The sequence below is a fragment of the Neoarius graeffei genome, chromosome 8 (assembly GCF_027579695.1).
Source record: "Neoarius graeffei isolate fNeoGra1 chromosome 8, fNeoGra1.pri, whole genome shotgun sequence".
Taxonomy (NCBI): Eukaryota; Metazoa; Chordata; class Actinopteri; order Siluriformes; family Ariidae; genus Neoarius; species Neoarius graeffei.
Window position 1 is genome coordinate 94933684 of NC_083576.1, and position 22756 is coordinate 94956439.

Genomic DNA, 22756 nt, shown 5'->3' on the forward strand with positions numbered 1-22756 from the left:
ATGGGTGTCACTCACCTGAGGGGGAGACAACACAGACACAGAAGAGGGAGAGGGGAGGACACCACAGGTGCGACGGGCCGGCTGGGGAGGGGCCAGCCGCCGCCTTCATGACAGGGGAACGGGGTGGGGAGGGGGACCAGAGACAGGAGAGAGAGGGGGAGAGAGAGAGAGGGAAGAGAAGCGAGGGGAGGCGCCTAGTCTGCCTGCCATCAGAGCCGCTTCCAGATGGTCCTCCGCCATCTCGATGGCTCATTCCAGCGACGCCGGGCGGTGAGACTGGACCCATTCTGCCATTCCTTCTGGAAGTTGAGAGATAAACTGCTCCAGTGCCACCCGATCGATGATCTCCTCGGCATCGCGGTATTCGGCCCTCAGCCACCGCCGGCAGGCGTCCCGGAGTTGCTGGCTGAATGCAAACAGCCGGCCGACCCCCTCCAGTGTCAGCATCCGGAAGCGCTGACGGTGTTGCTCCGGGGAGCGGCCGAGCCGCTGCAGGATGGCTTTGCTCAGGTCCGCATAAACCAGCCGGCTGTCAGCAGGGAGCTGCTGCGCTGCGAGCTGCGCCTCGCCAGATAGGAGCGGGAGGAGGCGCACCGCGCGCTGCTCCAGCGGCCACCCCCACGCCTCGGCTGTTTGCTCAAAGAGAACGAGGAACGCTTCCGGATCGTCCTGCGGTCCCATCTTCGTGAGGGTGGCGGCAGCGGTGGCCGGCGGCCCTGCTGATGTGAGTCGGTGCCCGAAAGCCTGGTGACCTTCCTGCTGGGCCAGCATCAAGGCTTCAAAGCGCTGCTGCTGCTCCTTCCTGAGGGTGATCAGCTCTTGATGCTGGTTCCGCTGGGTGGTAGTGAGGGCAAGGATGAGCTCTTTGAACGGGGAGGACTCCATGGGGCGGTTTCCTTCTGTGCGCGCGTCCCGGGTTTCGGCACCACTGTAGTAATCCCCGATGTGGGTGGAGCACAGAAGCACGGCAGGCGAGAGTTCGTGTTTACACACTCACTTTTATTGAGCTTTTCAGCTTTCTTTCTTTCATTCGCTCACACACACACACTCATTCACACAAGTGCTGTGGTCAGGGCCCCTTCTCTCCTCTCCCCCTCCCTTTATACTCCATCCCTGCAACAAACACACACACACACACACACGCACACAAACTGACATCAGATGTAATGACCTAGCCACTTACCTTCCCTGACTCCGCCCTCCATTCACAGACTGCTGCTTGGCCACGCCCCCGCTGCCACACCATCCTTCCTCCACGGTGCCTGGTGGGGGCCGCTCTGTTAAAGGTGGAAACCCTGGTCCAGAAGGCCCATGAGCAGGACCCAGGGCCCAGTAATGCACCTCCTAACCATCTTTTCATTCTGTGAAGATTCTCAGTCATCCAGGTCATAGTAAACTGTGGGTGGTAAAAGAGAGCAACTGGACTTGCTTGAAGATTCTTGAAGATGTTTCACCTCTCATCCGAAAGGCTTCTTCAGTTCTGTCTGACTGGTAGGGGGCATCAGGTATTTATCCTCTCATGGATGAAAAGCTCATCTAAGGTGTCACTGAGTCATCCTGTTGGTGTGGGTCACTGGGGGCTGGTTGTGAATGGCCTCAAGAGTCGTTAGGATGATCAATGGATTGCCCGTTAGTGTGATCAATGGAATGCTGATTCTCTCTGTCCTCCTGTGAGTCACTGAAAACAGCTGGGTTTTGGTGTGCATTCAGTTGTCTGGGAAGTGTGCTAAGGACTGCATTGTAGGTGGCTGATAAATGATGTCTTAGGCTACATCCACACGACAACGGCAATGAGATGTTATTTAAAAAAATATCGCGTCCAAATGGGCAACGATCAGTAAAATATCAGGTCCATATGGCAGCGCAACGCTTGCTGAAAATGATGCAGTACACATGCCACACCTCTAGGGGCGCTGTAAGACGGTCCCTTCGGAGACACCAGAACAATAGAAGTAGTAAGGACGCATGCGCATAAACTATTATGCGCGAGACTTCATATTAGCCACAAAGTCAGAAAAATCTGTTCGTAAAATTACATTATAATGACCAAATACAATGAAAAGTATTTTTCCAGTCTCACCTGTGAAAGGTAATCCCATGTGATCTCGTTTGGACAGTAAACCTGTTGGTACAGTTAAACGCAGCACATGAATGAGGCATCTTTATTCTCCGCTTTGACCCATCCAATATGGCGGCGAGGATGACGTATGATTCTACGCGGAAGGTGGCATCTTTAATGGTCCAGAATAAATTGAATGCTACACGTTGATGGATTAATTTGTTCTTCTATGCCCTTTTTGAGGAATGTATTGTAGGACTTAAACCAACATCTGAAGAGGTGAGATCGCTCCTTTTTTTCCCTATTTTTGCTGGCGGGATTGACTCTGCCATAAGGGCTATTCTCTCTCTCTCTCTCTCTCTCTCTCTCTCTCTCACTTTGCACCATTACACAATAAATATTCACAGTGAAAATATTTTGTAAGCGCATTTCATGAACCAAGTTATAGGATTTGTTGACAACTCGCATCGAGTTCGTTACACTTCTACCTGGCGTGAAGCACTCACAGTCATGTGGTTGTGACGTCATCGTAAACAAATCTGTTCTACTCATCCAGACGACTTCGCAATGGCAACGTTGCCAGATCTTTCCACTCTGGAACCCGTTCTCAAAAGATTGCGTTTTGGGGCACCCAAAATGCCAGTGCCGTGTGGACCCCGGCCGAAACGATAAACAATTGTATCGGAGTCACCTGAATCCGTTGCCGTGTGGACAGGGCCTTAGACCCCCACCTCTGTTCAGTGATGGCTGTTCCAGGTTGACAAAAATGGCTTCTTTAACTCCTCGCTCATACCAACGATCCTCTCTGGCTAAAATGCGTACATTGCAATCCTGAAATGAGTGTCCTTTGTTGTTAAGATGAAGGTAGACAGCAGAGTCCTGGCCTGAGGAACTGGCTCTCCTGTGTTGAGCCATGCATCTGTGAAGCGGTTGTTTTGGAACAGCAGCCTTTCATCTGGAGACAGAGGCTGGGTGTAAAAAGAGAAATCAGGCCAAAGCCCAATCCCCCCACACACACACGCACACAAACACACACAATGTTTTGGTCTCAGGTAATGAATATGCCACCTTTGAAGTAAAGCAGCTTTTAAATCAAACCATAACAATGCTCAGATCAGATAATAACTTGATCACTTCCACTCTAAATGCAATTATAATGAGTGTGTTCATGTGCTGCAGCTGAAGAACTGACATTTTTCTCCTGCCACCATGTTGTGCATCTCCTGTATTAACCTTGTAGTGTGTGTGTGTGTGTGTGTGTGTGTGTGTGTGTGTGTGTGTGTGTGACCTACAGAGCCTCTAGGAGGTGTGATTGAGGGAGTAAGTGCTGGGCTCTTCCTCATCATCTCAGTGGTGGGAATCATCATCATCCTCATCTACAGACACAAAACACACAAAGTGTGAGTCAGTCTTGCTGTACTTGTGGTAGGCGGGGCTATACAAACATGCATTCCTATCAACCTATAAGGAATAGTCATAAAGCTTACGGATTTTTCAATTTTTGTCAGGCTTATGGGCATATTCTAATAGTCTTATAGTTTCCTAGTTTTTCGTCAAAGCATTTTTATTCTGCAAATACTTCTTCCATGTGGTCACAGTGTGCATTACACATGAAACAAGTAATAGACAATTGAACTGGAAACCATTGTGTTACGCAGGCAGAGGGTCTCGTTCACAACATCTCAGCTATTATCGTCCCATCACCAGGTTTGCCAGGTGCTTGAAAACTCAGACTTTGAAATCATACTCAGAAGTCAAACGTCCACATGAAACTGAATAACATTTCGCACCATTATGAGGTGAACAAAAGGGCTTGGAACCATTCTGTTTTTCCAGTCAAGTAGTTTTGAAAGAGGATTCAACACACAGAGAGGAGCAATGGGAACCTCAGTGAAAAGAATGAGGTACAGTGGGAGGTTTCTTCCTGAATGAGTCAACCTGTATAAAGGGCAGATTGTTCCCTCTGTTTTAATAAATAGTTAAAATATTTTACTATTCAGCTGTATATTCCACTTATAGATTCATTTTAAATAAGTGTACAATATACACACACTTGTACATTCATATTGACCCTAATTCTGAAAGAAATATTATTTTGAATTTTGAATTATGGGATGGACATAATCATGAACTTCATATAGTAAATTATGATGTGGAAAAAGTGCTATTGAAGCAGTTCCTTGTTTGTTTTTCAGTATATTGTGCCTCAAAAACAACATATACTTGTCTCATTTTTAGTTTGTAAGGATTTTTTGTCTTCATTAAGGGTTTTTGTGAGGGTTTATAAGGCTGGACTCCGAAATGGGTTGACAGGGATGAACATGGATGAGGTGCAATAAACAAAGTGGCCAAACAGTTCATAATCATAATGATTTCATACAGATTGGTGTGTCTTTAAGTCCACTTAATGCTTAATATTCACTTTGGGCCAATATAACATTATACACTTGTTATAATATTCACATACATCTACTGTACAGTGGTGCTTGAAAATTTGTAAACTAAAATTTTCTACATTTCTGCATAATTGTGACTGAAAGCATCATCAGATTTTCACACAGGTCCTTGATCATTTGGTAAATACTTGGTCATTTATTTATTAAGAAAAATGATCCAATATTACCTATCAGTGAGTGACACAAGTATGTGAACCTCTGGGATTAGCACTTAATTTGAAGGTGAAATTAGACTCAGGTGTTTTCAGTCAATGGGAGGACAATCCGCTGAGTGTTCACCCTGTTTAATATTAAGAATAGGGCTCTGTCAAAGTCTGATTCTCATTGTGGAAATGTCTTACTGAATGAACAAAGGAGATTTCGTTGGACCTCAGAAAAAAGAGTTGTTGAGGCTCATCAGGCTGAAAAAGGATCACAGAACATCTGTAAAGAGTTTGGACTCTACCAATCCACAGTCAGACAAATGGAGGAGATTCAGCATCACTGTTACCCTCCTCAGGAGTGGACGAACAACAAACATCACTCCAAGAGCAAGGCATGTAATAGTCCACAAGGTCACAGAGGAACCCAGAGGAACTTCTAAGCAACTAAAGGCCTCTCTCACATTGGCTAATGTTCATGCTCACAAATCCACCATTCGGAGAAAACTGAACAACAACAGTGTACATGGCAGTGTTACAAGGAGGAAGATACTGCTCTCCAAAAAGAACATTGCTGCATGACTACAGTTTGCTAAAGATCACGTGGACAAGCCAGAAAACTACTGGAAAAATTATGTGGATGGATGAGAACAAAATAGAACATTTTGTTTAAATGAGAACCATTTTGTTTGGAGAAAGGAAAGAAAGAAAACACTGTTGTTGCACTTCGTATGGGTGGGTGGAGCACAGAAGGACGGCAGGCCAGAACTGAGTTCACAAAACTTTTATTGTTGCTTTTCAGCTTTCTTTCACACTCTCCCAGTCACCCGCGCACACACACACAAGTTGTCTGGTTGGGGAGAGAGCTCCCTTCCTCTACTCGCTCTCTCCTTATGTAGGGCGCGGCTCCGGGGGAAGACACACAAACACACGTTAATAGACATCAGGTGCAGTGATTCTGCCACTTACCTTCCCTGACTCCACCCTCCGGTCAGAGACTGACACTTGACCATGCCCCTGCTGCCACAACTGTATTCCAGCATAAGAACCTCATCCCATCTGTGAAACATGGTGGTGGTAATATCATGGTTTGGGCCTGTTTTGCTGCATCTGGGCCAGGACGGCTTCCCATCATTGATGGAACAATGAATTCTGAATTATTCCAGAGAATTCTAAAAGAAAACCTCAGGACATCTGTCTGTGAACTGAATCTCAAGAGATCGTGGGTCATGCAGTGAGACAACGACCTGAAACACACAAGTTGCTCTAACAAATAAGGGTTAAAGAAGAATAAAGTTAATGTTTTGGAATGAACAAGTCAAAGTCCTGACCTTAATCCAATAGAAATGTTGTGTGAGCAGCTCATGTGAGGAAACACACCACCACCCCAGAGCTGAAGCTGCTCTGTACAGAGGAATGGGTTCAAACTCCTCCACACCTATGTTCAGGATCTGATCCACAGTTACAGCAAATAATCAGCTGCAGTTATTACTGCACGGGGGGGGGGTCACACCAGATACTCAAAACAAGGGGTCACATACTTTTGCCACTCACTGATATGTAAGACTGGATCATCCTCAATAAATAAATGACCAAGTATAATATTTTTGTCTCATTTGTTTAACTGGGTTCTCTTTATCTACTTTTAGGACTTGTGTGAAAATCTGATGATGTTTTAGGTCATATTTATGCAGAAATATAGAAAATTCTAAAGGGTTTACAAACTTTCAAGCACCACTATATACATTTATATACTAGAGTTACTGGATCATTAAAACATCTCTCTCTCTCTCTCTCTCTCTCTCTTTCTGTGTGCGTGTGTGTGTAGTGTACAGGAGCCAATGGTGCGGATGAGTGTAAGAAGAGAAAGAACAACATCAATCTCAAGAATCAGAGGGTATGAACATTTTCTCTCTCTCTCTCTCTCTCTCTCTCTCACTCACACACACACACACACACACACACACACAATTTGTAAATAATCATGTTGTTTTGTTCTGATTTTCAGAAATCGACACATCTCAAGGTAAAACCCACACATAGCATATTTTAACTGATTTTACACAGAAATTGCCATAGTATCCAACCTCAGTGTGTTTAACCTCAGTGTGCATTTACATTATATATATTTTAAAATATTAAATATATTTTAATTTAATTCACTTTATGTTTAATTAGGTTAAATTTGTGTGTGATGGACACAATCACATTTACTGTGATATACGGTGGTGCAGCTCAGCTGCGACTTGGGCGCGAGAAGCAGGCAGTTGTTTGTTTGTTTGTTTTCCTCACTGTATGAAAGTTTGCCACGGACTTGTATGCGTGTATATGGCCTTGTGTGTTGTTTGTATGGGCGGATGGAGTTATGATGATGGAGAAGAGGAGGATTGGGACATTTTTAATACTGGTGTTGCTGGCTGCTTCTTGCACTGGTCTACTGCAACAAGACGCCGGCTGTTCAACACTTCGAGGGGGACACGATCAGCTGTTACAGGTGCACAGTAGGGAATGGTTGCTGTCCCTATGCCAGAAGGCTACACCTGAACCGGGCCTGCTAGACAAAGTTCCAGAGGAATTGCTAAGGAGGAGGGGGGACTGCCGGCTACAGAAACATGGGAGAAGAGGCGGTATCCAACATCGACTTTGCTGAAGGTGGAATAAACCTCCTCTTCCATATATACTTCTGAGTAACGTTCGTTCCCTCAGGAATAAAATGGATGACCTACGCATCAACACAAAAGTTTGTCATGAATACCGTGAGTCTTCCCTCATGATTTTCACGGAGACGTGGCTTCAGTGTGATGTTCCTGATCAGCTGATTCAGGTACAAGGCTTTAAAAATGTCCATATGGATAGAAACAGTAACTCGGGGAAAGTTAGGGGTGGTGGAATTTCTCTGTACATTAATGACTCTTAGTGCAGTAATTACACTGTAAAGGATTCGGTATGCACACCTGATCTTGAACTCTTGTATTCGAGCCTAAGGCCATTCTACCTACCCCGGGATTATGGAAATGTTTTCATTTGTGTTGTTTACATTCCACCGAATGGTAACGCATCAATTGCCGCCTCACGCATAGCCGACTGTGTTTATAAGCAGCTTCAGAGCAAGCCAGATGCACCTTTGTTTATATTGGCTGATTTTAATCATTGCAATATGGGCCGCGTTCTTCCTGGATTTCAGCAATATGTCACTGCTGGCACACGGAAAAATAATATATTGGATAAATGCTATGGCAACATTAAAGATGCGTATGTTTCAAAAATTGGTCCACCTCTTTCAAATTCAGACCATAATACGATACGACTTATGTCAGTCAAGTTTATTTGTATAGCGCTTTTAACAATAAACATTGTCGTAAAGCAGCTTTACAGAATTTGAATGACTTAAAACATGAGCTAATTTTATCCCTAATCTATTCCCAATGATGAAGCCTGTGGTGACGGTGGCAAGGAAAAACTCCCTCAGACGACATGAGGAAGAAACCTCGAGAGGAACCAGACTCAAAAGGGAACCCATCCTCATTTGGGTGACAACAGACAGCATGACTATAACATTAAGAGTTTTAACATGAACTCAGTTTTGTTGATGTTATAAACTCTTCATTGATGGAAACTTGAGTGCAAAACTGTTCATGACAACTGCAGTCCTAAAGTTAGCAAGTCAACTGCAGTCCTCAGCCATAAAAGCATTACTGTAAGAGTCCAGAGCGTCTTCCAAGTGTGACTTTCAACTGTCCTCATGGGGCCGTCCTCCACAGGAGCGATGCGATGAGACTCCAACCAGACACAGGGTACCAGGATGGATCAGGCAGGTCTGAGGAGCAGAAGAGGTCAGCATCTCAATCCCAGGACCTACATGTAACTCAGAGGGGACATATTTGGGGGAGGGGGAGAGAGAGGGAGAGAAAAACAGGTTGTTAGGTATGCCCAGTGTCACCTGAATAAGTAGGAACAGTATACGTTAGAGTGCATCAGTTGCCCCCTAAAAATGAAAAGTTCCTCCGATCATGATGCATTTTTGTTTTTATGTTCCTTTTGGTAAGAAAACACACTGGGTGAAATATTTTGATAAAATTCAAAAGTTTAATGGTGGCACCAGGAGCTCAAAGTTATGGAAAAAGCTGCTATTTTATGACTTTTATGACAAAATTTCGATCACTTTTCATGAAACATTATGGCACCTTATAGAGTATACCAAATATCTTAGATACACAATTTTTGTACATATTCTAAATATATTATCAAGCACAGTTTGAGTTTTAGCTGTTCATTGAATCATTGTTCAACTACTTTTAAACAATTCAAATGTATTATGAATCACATTAATGCTTCTCAATCCCTTGCAAAGGTTCTTAACATGATCTCTGGGCCACAAGAAATCAATAAATGGAGTCCAACATTGTGATTCAAACCTTACGTGAAAACATAAAATAAAATGAACCTCATGGTGCCACCATTAGACTTTTGAATATGGTCAAAAATTTTTACAGGATGTCTTTATTGGTGAAAAGGAACTACCAAACAAAAATGCATCAGATTTTATGAAAGTGAGGGCAACTGATGCACCCTAGTATACATATTGCACTGAGTACAAGCAGGGACTCTGGCAAATAACTATGACAGCATAAGTAAAAGGGGGGAGCCAGAAGGTAACACAGGCATGAGGGGCCCCAGGACATAAAGCAGCCAGCCACTACACCGTCAACAAACTTGAGTGAGCAAGCGAGTGGGGACTGACAGCATCCATACATCCCAGTTTACCAAAACACTCTGTCTGAGGATCCTCCAGATCTACACCTTTACCTCATAAACACCATTAACACAAGGCTTGACTAAACAGATATGTTTTCAGCCTAGACTTAAACACTGAGACTGTGTCTGATTCCCGAACACTACTTGGAAGGCTGTTCTGTAACTGTGGGGTTTTGTAAGAAAAGGCTCCGCCCCCTGATGTAGCCTTCACTATACGAGGTACCAGCAGATAGCCTGCACCTTTTGATCTAAGTAGGCTTGGTGGGTCATAGAGGAGCAGAAGTTCACTCAGGTATTCACTCAGACTTATCCCAACTTTTAAATCTGCTCTAAAAAGGAGCAAACCACTTATAAAGACCGTCAGTGTGTGGCAGGAGGGTAACAAAGAAGAGTTACTGTAAGTGGTTGTTTCCTGGCCACAGACTGGAATGTCTTTTATGGGGATAATAACATTTGATAATATTGCTGAGGCTATCACAGGGTATATTCATTTTTGCATCGATACCGTGGTGGCAAAAAAGACTGTTAAGATATACCCAAACAATAAGGACTATATTACTCCTGAAATCAAACAATGCATTCGACGAAAGAAACAGGCCTTCAAGAACAACAACACTATAGAACTCAAGACCATTCAAAAGGACCTAAGGGGGAAAATGAGGGAGGCGCGAGAGCAGCACAGCCTGCGTGTGAGAGAAGCCCTCTCAAATAAGAACTCTAAACAGCTTTGGGATGCAGTTAAAGATATGACCAACCTAAACTCTAATAAAGGGGGAGTACTGCATGTTCTGAATGAATTAGAAAAAGCAAATGAGTTAAATGATTTTTATAGGCAGTTTGACTGTGCTGCAAAGGGGGTGTTGGAAGAATGCAACAGTGTATTGAGTACAATATCATGTGATCTATCTAGCAGAAATGTAATTAACCCAGAAGCTGTGGCCAGGGTATTTGGAGGGTTGCACACAAAAAAGGCCATTGGGCCAGATGCTATTTCTGCTTTACTCCTGAAAACATTTGCCAGTGAGTTAGCTCCAGCTTGGAGCCCTTTATTTCAACTTTCCATTGATACACAAAGTATTCCTAAAGATTGGAAGAGAGCCATTATTATTCCTACCCAAGAAACCTTGCCCAAAGGATAACAATGATTTTAGACCTGTTGCCCTAACGTCCATAGTAATGAAGGCTTTTGAGCGTATAATGGTAGGAAACCTAAAACAAGAGATGCAGCATGTCTTGGATCCTTATCAGTTTACCTACCAGAATAGCAGAGGCACTGACGATGCTTTAAACACCACAGCACATTTAATCTTAAAACATCTTGAAAACTCCAAGCCCTATGCTAGACTGCTGTTCATGGATTTTAGCTCTGCTTTCAATATGATTTTACCCCAGATTCTCTTAAGGAAGCTGGATCAGATGGAGGTGAACCCCTATTTAATCAAGTGGTATTTTGCATTCCTCATTGGTAGACAGCAACAAGTGAAAGTTAATTCCACCCTGTCTCACTCACAGAAAATAAATATTGTGGCTCCTCAGGGGTGCGTAAGTTCTCCCATCCTCTTTACATTATATACAAACAGGGGTGAAAGTAAGGTGGTCCTGGCCGGTCCGGCGTACTACTAAAAGATTTGGCTGTACCGGAAAGAGAAATATACTGTCTCTGAAAAAAAATGCACTTTCAGCATAACAACACACCTGCTAACGTCAATTTACCAAAAGCAACATGTTTTCCTCAATAAATATTGCATATAACTCATTCTGACCTGTCTCTGAATTATGTCTGAAGTGAATTCCTTCCGTGTTTCACTCGACAGACAACGTGCGAGATAGTGCGCGTAGCCCACTGCTTAACCATCTTGCGCCAACGTGTGCAGCTGGTATCCAAAGTGTTTTAGTAGACAGACATTTGTTGCAAAGTATCCCAAATAAAAACAACATATACAGAAACATATGTTTCAATATTCTATTATGTGTGCAGTGTTTCGCTGGACAAACAACGAGCGAGCTACAGCTCACGTACAGCTTAACCAGATCTTGTGCTACACCGTGTGCAGCTGGTAATCAAAGTGTTTTAGCAGACAGACGTTAGTTGCAAAGTCTCCCAAATAAAAAGGCATATAAAGAAACTTGTTAATGTTTCATGATAGGCTATTTAAAAATTACTTTGATCAGAATTTGTAAATCAAGTGGAAGTTGGGGCAAAGATTCTAGATTACTGTCTGGTTGGAGCGAGCAGAGGCTACCAATGCATGGCACGCGCACTGAGAACACACGCACTTACTGTAGAATGCAGACACTTTCTCAAACGTTCCGACACACCCGTGGGAAAATACAAAGAATCCAAAAAACACCAACAGAAAACCACAATGATATATTTGATAAGATAAGGAAGAGAGGACAACTGGAATAATAATGCAGAGAAAAATTACTGATATCTTTAAGAGAAAAGACCACAGCAATGATGCAACAGAAAACGTACCAGGTAAAGTTAGCAGAACAATACCCATGGAAGATGATTCAGAGCAAGTTCAAAGGCAGAGTGAGGAGTCACAAAGTCAGCAAGAAATGACAGCTGAAGGATCTTCAAAAAACAAGTACAGCAGGTGATAGTGATGATGCTAGGCCTACCTCTTACTCCACAATATGGAAAAAAGAACAATACAAGCAGTTCATGGAAAAAAAATGAACGGTTGTATGCTAAAACTGTAATGCTTGGCTGTACCCCATGCCAAGAAGTGAAAGATCTCAGTGTCATGGCATCTCGGGGTGTTAATATTGCTAGCCAGTGGGCTGAAGGAAAGATAGCCTATATGGTACATCAAGGGAGGTCCAACTTTCATCACTGGGGAAAAAAAAAATTCGTGAACATAGACAGTCTGCAGTATATAATGAAGCGATTAAAATTCTACAAACTGCAAAAAAAGACATACTTTTGAACATGAATGCCACTAGTGAGGAGGCTGCATATGAGACCACTGCAAGAGTATTTAGGACAGCTTATTATGTGGCCAAAGAAAGCAAACCTTTCACAGACTTCGAGAGCCTAATTGACCTGCAGCAAGCCAACTCTACTGATCTAGGGCGTATTTTGCACAGTAAGACTGTCTGTGTTGATATAATTGATCATGTGTCTTCACAAATGAAAACTGCACTTCTGAAAAAGATAATAGAAAATAGATGCAAGATCACAATATTAGCAGATGAGTCAACCAGTACTGGACACAAATCAACACTAATTGTGTTTCTGAAGACCAGTGTTGATGGAGACATGGACCCCGTTGCCTTTCCTTTGGACCTGATTGAGCTGGATAGTCTGTCTGCTGCCCATATCAAGACAAGCTAATGACCCGCCTGTTCAAGAATGGCTTCACTACTGAGTTGCTGCAGGAAGTCTTCATTGGGTTTTTCAGTGATGGGGCCAATGTAATGTTAGGTGTGAAGTCAGGTGTGGGGAAGCTGCTCCAGGATGACTTCCCAGGCATCAAGCTGTGGCACTGCCTTAATCACAGACTGGAGCTTGCTGTGGACCAGGCACTGGACTCAACAGGGGGAACAAAAGACTTCCAGGGCTTTCTTGACACCCTGTATTCTTCATATAGCCAGTCACCAAAAAATATGCGACAGCTGAGTGAATGTGCTCACAACCTACACATCACCCACAAAAGGATTGGGAGAGTGTTCAGTGTCCACTGGGTAGCTTCTTCATGTAGGGCAGTCACAGCTGTTTGGCAGTCTTATCCAGCCTTGGCACAACATTTCCGGGAGGCATCAGAGGATGCTTCCAGGGATGGCAGAGAGAGAGACAAATTCAAGGGGCTGCTGACAAAATTGTGCTCTGTTAATTTCCTGCCAAGTCTTGCACTGATGTTAGATGTTCTCATTGAACTGAAGAACTTGTCAGAAATTCTTCAGGACAGAAAGACCACACTCCAAAAGGCCCATGACATCATGTCATTGTATGTGAAACGTATCGAGAGCCTAAGTACACACCCAGGCCAACATGTTGTTGAAGCAAGCAAGGCAGAAGAAGTTATGGAATTTAAGGGAGAAAAGTTAGGTGTTGGCAAGTCCCCCATCATTGACTCTGCTAAGTTCATCAAAGCAGTAGCAGAGAGTATGAAAGACAGACTCTTCACCACCACAGCAAACAGGGCACAGGCCAGTGTCAAAGCCACTAGAAAAGAGGCCTACAATAGCCTCATCTGTAAAATGGAGGTCCTTAATCCCAACAAATGGGACCTTGACAATCCTTGGCATGGCGAAGAAGAGGTAAGGGATCTGTGTAATGCTTTTCACCTGGACGAAAAGGAGGCACACGTTGGGTTCATTGAATTCAAGGCAAGTGGAGGAAGAGGCGTACCCAACAGGTTGAGGAAATTGTTCATTGCTGTGGACACACTGTCAGCAAGTAATGCAGACTGTGAGAGGGGGTTCAGCACAATGAACAGCATTATAACAAAGTATAGAAACAAACTGACAACAATAAATGCAGCAAACCTCCTCTTCATCAACACAGTGGGACCACCATGCAAAGCAGTGGGATCCCCTTCCTTATGTAAAGACTTGGCTGGGCAAAGGAAGGAGAGCTGCTCACTCAACAAAAGGCATGGCTTGCTGTCAGACAGATGAGGACAGCTACTTCAAGCCTCTTTGGAATTCATTTTAAGTGTTTTACCTAAAAACTTTCACTTTTCTGTTCTGTTACACTGTTCTGTGTCCAATGTCCAAAATGAAAAGTTAGTTTTCAACTGTTCAGCTAAAAAAAATGTTATTAAAATGATTGTGTTGTTGAAATTATGTGTTTGCAATTTATTTATAATCAAAAACTGATACAGGTGGATGAAAGAGTGATAGTATGATAAAAAAGTACTATACTAGTATGACTGAGTGATAAGAAGTCCTAGTGAATGCTTGATAAGGAGACAATAATAAATAATTAGGTGTATTTTTCGGCGCGCACTCTGCGCATGCACTATGACTCAAAATAATAGTACCGGCAAGAAATAAAAGTTACTTTTGCCCCTGTATGCAAATGACTGTAAGAGTCAACACAGGAGCAATTACATCATTAAGTTTTCAGATGATATAGCTTTATTGAGCCTTCTGTCAGCACAGGCAGACCCTAGGGGGTATCACACAGAGGTACAGGATATAGTGCTGTGGTGTGAGGACCACAACCTCATTTTGAATGTGGATAAAACAAAAGAGATGGTCTTTGACCCCAGGGGTGTGGGGGATTATAGTCCAGTGCTTATTAATAGACAGGAAGTCCAACAGGTATCACATTTTAGGTACTTGAGTATACATTTTGATTGTCAGTTACAGTGGGCAACTCATGTGGAGTCTGTTTGCTCAAAGATCTGTCAAAGGCTGCATTTTTTATGGAGATTCAGGGTTCATAGTGTTGATAAAAGCATCATGCTTTTGTTTTATAGAGCAACTATTGAATCTGTCATCCGCTACGGCATCACAACATGGTTTGGAAAATTGACTGTAAAAGTCAGAACACAACTCCAGACTCTTGTCAAGAGGGCAGGGAAAATAATGGGCATACAGCCCTCATGCTCTTTACAAGGAATTTTTGAGGAGACAGTTAGGAGGCAGGGCCTCAAGATTGTTACTGACCCAACCCATGTTTTAAATAATGAGTTTGAGCTGATGCCCTCTGATAGGAGGTACAGGCTGCCAACATGCAAGCTAAACAGATAAAAATTTTAATTAGTACCTATGTCCATCAAATTAATTAATAAAAGAGGACAGGAATAGTTGCAAGGTCTGAAGTAGGGTAATACTGCAATAGGCTAGTCTCTGTGTAGGAATATGATGACATGTATGTTGGAGGTATATTTATTTATTATTTTTAGAGGGATGTGCAATATTTTAACAGGGATATTTTAATTGTTTGTGCAATATTTTGATAAAGGGTTGTGCAATATTTGAATTAGGGCAATAGTGCAATAATTCCTGATAGAGGGCTGTGCAATATTAGGGCAATGGGGTAATAATTGTTGTGTATTTATTATACGAGTAGGACACATTTTTGTGGAGTGTGTGTGTGTGTGTGTGTGTGTGTAGATGCCTGCGTGTGGGTAGATGCCGGTATATGTGTGTATGTGTGTGTGTGTGTGTACAGTAGATGCCTGTGTGTGTGTGTGTGTGTGTGTGTGTGTGTGTGTAGATGTCTGTGTGTGTGTGTGTGTGTAGATGTCTGTGTGTGTGTGTGTGTGTGTGTGTGTGTGTAGATGCCTGTGTGTGCGTGTGTGTAGATGCCTGCGTGTGGGTAGATGCCGGTATATGTGTGTATGTGTGTGTGTGTGTGTACAGTAGATGCCTGTGTGTGTGTGTGTGTGTGTGTGTGTGTGTGTGTGTGTGTGTGTGTGTGTGTGTAGATGCCTGTGTGTGTGTGTGTGTAGATGTCTGTGTGTGTGTGTGTAGATGCCTGTGTGTGTGTGTGTGTGTAGATGCCTGTGTGTGCGTGTGTGTAGATGCCTGTGTGTGTGTGTGTGTGTGTGTGTGTGTGTGTAGATGCGTGTGTGTGTGTGTGTGTGTGTAGATGCGTGTGTGTGTGTGTAGATGCCTGTGTGTGTGTGCGTGTAGATGCCTGTGTGTGTGTGCGTGTGTGTAGATGCCTGTGTGTGTGTGTGTGTGTGTGTGTGTAGATGCGTGTGTGTGTGTGTGTGTGTGTGTGTGTAGATGCGTGTGTGTGTGTGTAGATGCGTGTGTGTGTGCGTGTGTGTAGATGTGTGTGTGTGTGTGTGTGTGTGTGTGTGTGTAGATGCCTGTGTGTGTGTGTGTGTGCGCGTGTGTGTGTGTGTGCGTGTGTGTGTAGATGCCTGTGTGTGTGTGTGTGTGTGTGTGTGTGTGTGTGTGTGTGTGTGTGTGTGTGTGTGTTGGGGGGCTGTGCAAAGACTGTCATTAGGCAGTAGGTAGGACCGTATGTTACTGTAACTGTTGATTGTTTTTTGTTGGTGTCTTTTGATGTGTATGCTACGGTATGTGTGACGCCAGTGTTCTTGTATGCTCAAGACAAATTTCTCTGCAAAGAAATAATAAAGATCAACTTCAATTACTGCCCTTAAAACATTTGACATTTTTCTTATCTTGGTTTTTATTTGCAGTCCGATTAACATCTTAAACTTCGAGGCTCATCTCATGAAACTTCAGGCCGACTCTAACTACCTGCTGTCTCAGGAATACGAGGTCATTCTCACAGCTCACTGTTTATAATCCACCGTTAAACACATTAACTACTGTCATGAAAGTCTCTATCTCAGAAGTAGCCAAAAATATATACTTGCATGAAAAAAGTTGCCTTAAACGCTTTTATTGCACAGAAACAATGCAAGCGTGAGGGATTCCTGGAAAAAACACTGAAGTCTAAGTTTCTTTCATTAGTTTTTAATTTTGGTCCCTTTTTGGGAGACCCACCCAAAACAATATGGTCCTATTAAAATCATTGTAAAAGGACTTTCTTTGTTTGAAACACAGACTTTTCACTGGCTAAAACATGTTCTGCTATTTTTCAAAAGAAAACCAGATATACTAGCATTTTCCATATGGCCTTCTAAGGGTTTTACTGCTGAATGATGAGTCTGTGTTTGTCACACAAAATGCCTTTACCATGATATTCAGTGGTGGAGAATACAAGATGATCACACATGAGGTCCTCTAAACATTTAAACTCTGTATATTTAGGCTCAGCTTAAAGGAGCTTGATGTCTCCAGCATGTGACTGGAGGTGTGAGGCCCATAAAATATTGAAATGGGAGAGCAGTCTTTTTCTAATCTAGTCAACAGTGGATCAAAAAGATAACTGTAGCTACAGAGACTGAACTCTTCACACCTTTTGGTGCTTCCAGAGACAGAAAGTTTACTGGAATCTCAACACAATCTGAAGCTCTAAACCACAAGCTAGGGACAAAATTCTCTCACACTATATTCTGTGAGAAATGATGAAAAATCAGCATCATAACATAATGAGAGTATATTAAAGCCACTCAACCTGTGTGTGTGTGTGTGTGTGTGTGTGTGTGTATTAGTCTTATAGTCAGGATTAATCCCGACTCCTTACTGAACCCACGTGAACAAACCTGCTGTTTTGTGTTCAACAGGATCTGAAGGAAGTGGGTCGGAACCAGCCTCTGGACACAGCATTACTGCCAGAAAACCGAGGAAAAAACCGCTACAACAACATCCTCCCATGTGAGACCCTTCATCTGAGACTGATCCAGTGATAACACCAGGAGTGCATTTTATTCCTCTTATACCACAACAATTTACACTCACTCACTCTATCCATTTTGAGTCAGTTGACACATCAGACGTGTGTGTGACTAGCAATCTTCAGCAGAGCTCTCCATTCAGCACTGTCTTGAGTTGCCTCCTCTGCGATATCCCATAGCTTCAAGTCAGCACGGACAGATTCTTTCCAGCTTTTTCGAGGTCAGCCATGGTTGTTCGCTCCTTCAACTTCCAAGGTAGTACATCTGTTGATCCAAGAAGTACTGCGTTGGACGTGTTCAAACCAACGGAGACGACTGCATCTGAGGACAGTGTCAAGGCGACAGAGGTTCAGCATACGCAGAAGAGAATACGTGCTAATTTGTGTTCCTCTTTTGACATTGCACATCCATAAAAGCATGGGTCTTTCATTATGCTCAAGCTGTTTTTGGTCATCTCTTTGGAGTACCCAACATTCAGATCCGTATAAAATGGTACTACGCACACAACTGCTGTATAGTTGACCATGGGTATGAAGTGAGTCAGCTTTGCAGGTTAACAATGGCAGCAGCTCTCTAAACTTTCCCCAAGCAGAACGAGTTCTGATAATTGTTGCCAGTTCACAACCACCTCCTGGGCAGATACCATCACCAAGGTATACGAAGCTATCGATGACCTCTAGTTTGCTACCTGCCAACATTACCTCACTGCATGGCCTTGCATCAATCGGCCAAGCTCCTCTGAGACAACAATGACACTTGTAATCTGGGTTTTCAACTAACCTCCCCTGCACACCAGAACATCTTTTGTGTACCCACATTTTGCAACCACTACAGAAAATTGAACCCTGGCCAACCCCTTTTCTGCACACACCACAAGGGTATTTTCCAGAGATTCTCAGTGTGTTTAGGTCATTACCAGAGATCATGACTTTGGTCTCCCCCATGTTGACTTTCAGGCCCTTTTCTTCAAGACCAATCTTTCAGTGGTTCAGCTTCTCAAGTAGTTCATCCAAGGATTCTCCGATTATGACCAGGTCATCAGCATAAAGCATCTCCCAAGGACAACCAACCCGAAACTCTCTTGATAAGGCCTCTAGGGTTAGGGTTAGCACAGATTATAATTCAATATACATGTATTTAAATTATAAATATAAATGTTTAAATGTGCAACTTCTCATATTCCTGAGAAACTGTGAAGAAGTGTAAACTCTTCTGTCCTGAAGGTGTCAGAAAACTTACAGTTCCAGCTTCACCTCTGACTGTTATACAGCGCTGACACTGGAGACTCCTTCCAGAAATCTCACACACACACACACACACACACACACACACACACACACACACACACACACACTTCTCCTTACAAGAAACTTCACCTTATCAGTGATTTTTAAAATCCGTTTATGTGAAGCGTCTGCTGTAACCATCCCTGTGGTTGAGCCGTTACTATAGAAATGATAACATATTAGAATTAGCACATTAATATAAGCCTGTGATTTACAGCTGCACCACTGTCGACTCACGTCTTGGTATTTTGTTTAGATGATTCGACTCGAGTGAAACTGTCCTGTGTGGATGATGATCCAAGTTCAGACTACATCAACGCCAGCTACATTCCTGTAAGTGTGTGGGTTATGATGTGTGTGTGGAATTGTATGTTTTGTGATTTGATCTGCATTGTGACGTGTTGTGATGTGTGTGTTGTGATGTATACATGTATGTTGTTTGTGTTAAAGGGGAATAATTTCAGGCGTGAGTACATCGCCACACAGGGACCACTTCCTGGCACTAAAGATGATTTCTGGAAAATGGTGTGGGAGCAGAACGTGCACAACATTGTCATGGTGACGCAGTGTGTGGAGAAAGGACGGGTAATGAGAACATCACTGACAAGAACTGTAACAAGAACGCTATACTGAAAACAAGGTGTATAATGTGAATGTCTATAAACAGAACATCTATAACAACATCTATAACCAGAACACCTATTACAGGAACATCTATAATGAGATCATCTATAACACTTAAAAAACATCTTTAACATATTATCTCTGAAGAGAACATTTATGACAAGAACATCTTGTAGAATGAGAACACCTATAATGAGGACATCTGTAACAAGAATGTCTATAATGAGAACATCTATATAAAGATAACACCTACTGTATAACAAGAACATCTATAATGAGATTGTCTATAACATTAGCAAGAATGCTTATAATGAGAACATATATAACAATCCAAAATCTAAAAAAGTTTTGAATAAGTTTTTTTTTTTTTCTGACCAGATTTCATCTGCAAAATTGACAGTTCACCAAGTCAAATCAATTTATTTGTATAGTGCTTTTAACAACAGGCATTGTCGCAAAGTGGCTTTACAGAAAAATTAAAGATTTTAAACTTAGGAACTAATAAATTTATCCTTAATAAATGTATCCCTAATGAACAAGCCATAGGTGATGGTGGTAAGGAAAACTCCCTGAAATAACACAAGGAAGAAACCTCGAGAGGAACCAGATTCTAAATGGAACCCATCCCCATCAGATAGCGTGATTTATAAATAACTCACTTCTATAACTGTGTCCTATAGAGTCACAAAGTGCAACTGTGTAACCAGGAAATTCATTATAGTTTAACAGGAAGTCTGTTTTGTTGAAGTTATCAACTGTTCATTGATGAAGACTTGAGTGTAAAACTGTTCATGACAACTGCAGTCATAAAGTTATCATGGTGATTGTAGTCCTTAACCATTGGAGCAGAACTTTAAGTGTTCAGAGTGTCTTCTAAGTGTGACTTTCAACTGTCCATATGGGACCATCCTCCACAGGATCGAAGTGATGAGAACCTAAAGCCTCGGTCACAACTGGCCGTACGTGCTCCTACAGCTGGTTTACATGCAAAAAACTCAAGAAACACACGGAGGGCACGCGTGAAACGCACAGAGGGCGCACGTGTGACGTGCTGATTTTTGAGCCGTAGACTTGCCGCAGACCGGCTGCAGAGGTTCTTTGTCATGTCAAACAAACTCTACGGGCGCTTACATTTTTTTTTTTCAGGTTGCAAGACAAACTTACGGCCAACATGCGTCTTTCTCCACGAACAAAAAAAAAAAACGCAGCGATTTGGGAAACGCCAAAAATCGCACGGCCAAAAAATCGTACATCCGGTTGTGACCTAGGCGTTAGCTGGAAGTAGGGCATCAGGATGGATCAGGGGCTGTACATATGGGTCCATCCTAAATTGCCCCCACCCTAACTTTGTTTGGAATATGTTCCAGGCCTGAAACACAGGAATGGATGCATATTAACAAATGGAATGAAGTTGACTAAACATGAAATTTTGACAAAAAAATGTTGACAAAATATGAAACACATTGGGCTCATTCTGTTTGCAATGAAATACAAGTCAAAGTAAATATAGAAATTGCTGGTTTCGTTTTTTTATTTGCATTTTCCATATAGCCCCAACTTTTTCTGATTTGGGATTGTAATATATAATATAATAGAGTGCCCTAGATGCTGAATAGCATGTGAATTGAGACACAGCATTAATATCATTAATCACCTTTGGTTCTGGTTTTATTCCTCAGAGTCACAGTGAAGTTCTCAGTACAGTGATGTTCTCTTTTACAGTCTGTGCTTTGTTCCTAATGGTTATGGATAGGTAAACATGTTCTCATTATAGAAATTCTCATTGTTAATGATCTTGTGATAGACATGCTCTAATTTATTCAGTGCAGTCTTCAGGGCATAAACAAAAGATTTAGTCTTGCCATTGTAATACTTTCAGAGGGGATTGTACTGTATTATGTGTTATACTAGTGCAGCTTTTCTGTAGTGTTCTCAGCAATCCTCAGTATTAACATCCCCTGATTAGTGCACAGACAATTACAGCCGCAATATCCGGAACTCTGCGTGTGTGTCTGAAGTCAAGTCAAGTTTATTTTTATAGTGCTTTTAACAAAGACATTGTCACAAGGCAGCTTTACAGAAATTCATCCATCCATTATCTGTAGCCACTTATCCTGTACAGGGTCGCAGGCAAGCTGGAGCCTATCCCAGCTGACTATGGGTGAGAGGCGGGGTTCACCCTGGACAAGTCGCCAGATCATCACAGGGCTGAAACACAGAGACACAGACAACCATTCACACTCACATTCACACCTACAGTCAATTTAGAGTCACCAACTATCCTAACCTGCATGTCTTTGGACTGTGGGGTAAACCGGAGCACCCGGAGGAAACCCACACAGACACGGGGAGAACATGCAAACTCCACACCGAAAGGCCCCCATCGGCCACTGGGCTCGAACCCAGGACCTTCTTGCTGTGAGGTGACGGTGCTAACCACTACACCACCGTGCCATCTCTTTACAAAAATGTAAAGAGTTTAAACATTAATTAATTTTATCCCTAATCTATCCCCAGGCGGCACGGTGGTGTAGTGGTTAGCGCTGTCGCCTCACAGCAAGAAGGTTCTGGGTTCGAGCCCCATGGCCAGCGAGGGCCTTTCTGTGTGGAGTTTGCATGTTCTCCCCGTGTCCGCGTGGGTTTCCTCCAGGTGCTCCGGTTTCCCCCACAGTCCAAAGACATGCAGGTTAGGTTAACTGGTGACTCTAAATTGACCGTAGGTGTGAATGTGAGTGTGAATGGTTGTCTGTGTCTATGTGTCAGCCCTGTGATGACCTGGCGACTTGTCCAGGGTGTACCCCGCCTTTCGCCCGTAGTCAGCTGGGATAGGCTCCAGCTTGCCTGCGACCCTGTAGAAGGATAAAGCGGCTAGAGATAATGAGATGAGATGAGATGAGATGAGATCTATCCCCAGTGAGCAAGCCTGTGTGTGTGTGTGTGTGTGTGTGTGTGTGTGTGTGTGTGTGTGTGTGTGTGTGTACGTACAGGTGAAATGTGACCACTACTGGCCATTTGATCAAGATCCACTCTATTATGGAGATCTGATTGTGCGGATGCAGTCTGAATCAGTTCTCCCAGAGTGGACCATCAGGGAGTTCAAGATCTGCAGTGTAAGTAATACTCATTGAGCTCAGGTTATCTGGGGAACATCTCTCCCCCCAGTCTCTCACAGAAATACACACACACTATGACTAAATTATATTTTATGTTATAC

The 22756-nt window shown here is 42.9% G+C and overlaps 1 protein-coding gene across 4 annotated transcripts in view; it reads left to right on the forward strand.

Annotated features, from left to right (window-relative positions):
- The window catches only part of LOC132891078 (receptor-type tyrosine-protein phosphatase beta-like), a 193786-nt gene that overhangs the window by 125757 nt on the left and 45273 nt on the right, over positions 1–22756 (forward strand). For all 4 annotated transcript variants that reach the window (XM_060928562.1, XM_060928560.1, XM_060928561.1 and 1 more), the window contains 8 exons: positions 3354–3459; positions 6484–6552; positions 6664–6681; positions 16529–16610; positions 17522–17612; positions 19175–19251; positions 19369–19503; positions 22530–22652. In XM_060928562.1, the coding sequence (XP_060784545.1) occupies positions 3354–3459; positions 6484–6552; positions 6664–6681; positions 16529–16610; positions 17522–17612; positions 19175–19251; positions 19369–19503; positions 22530–22652 (701 nt within the window). The remainder of the gene's footprint in view (positions 1–3353; positions 3460–6483; positions 6553–6663; positions 6682–16528; positions 16611–17521; positions 17613–19174; positions 19252–19368; positions 19504–22529; positions 22653–22756) is intronic.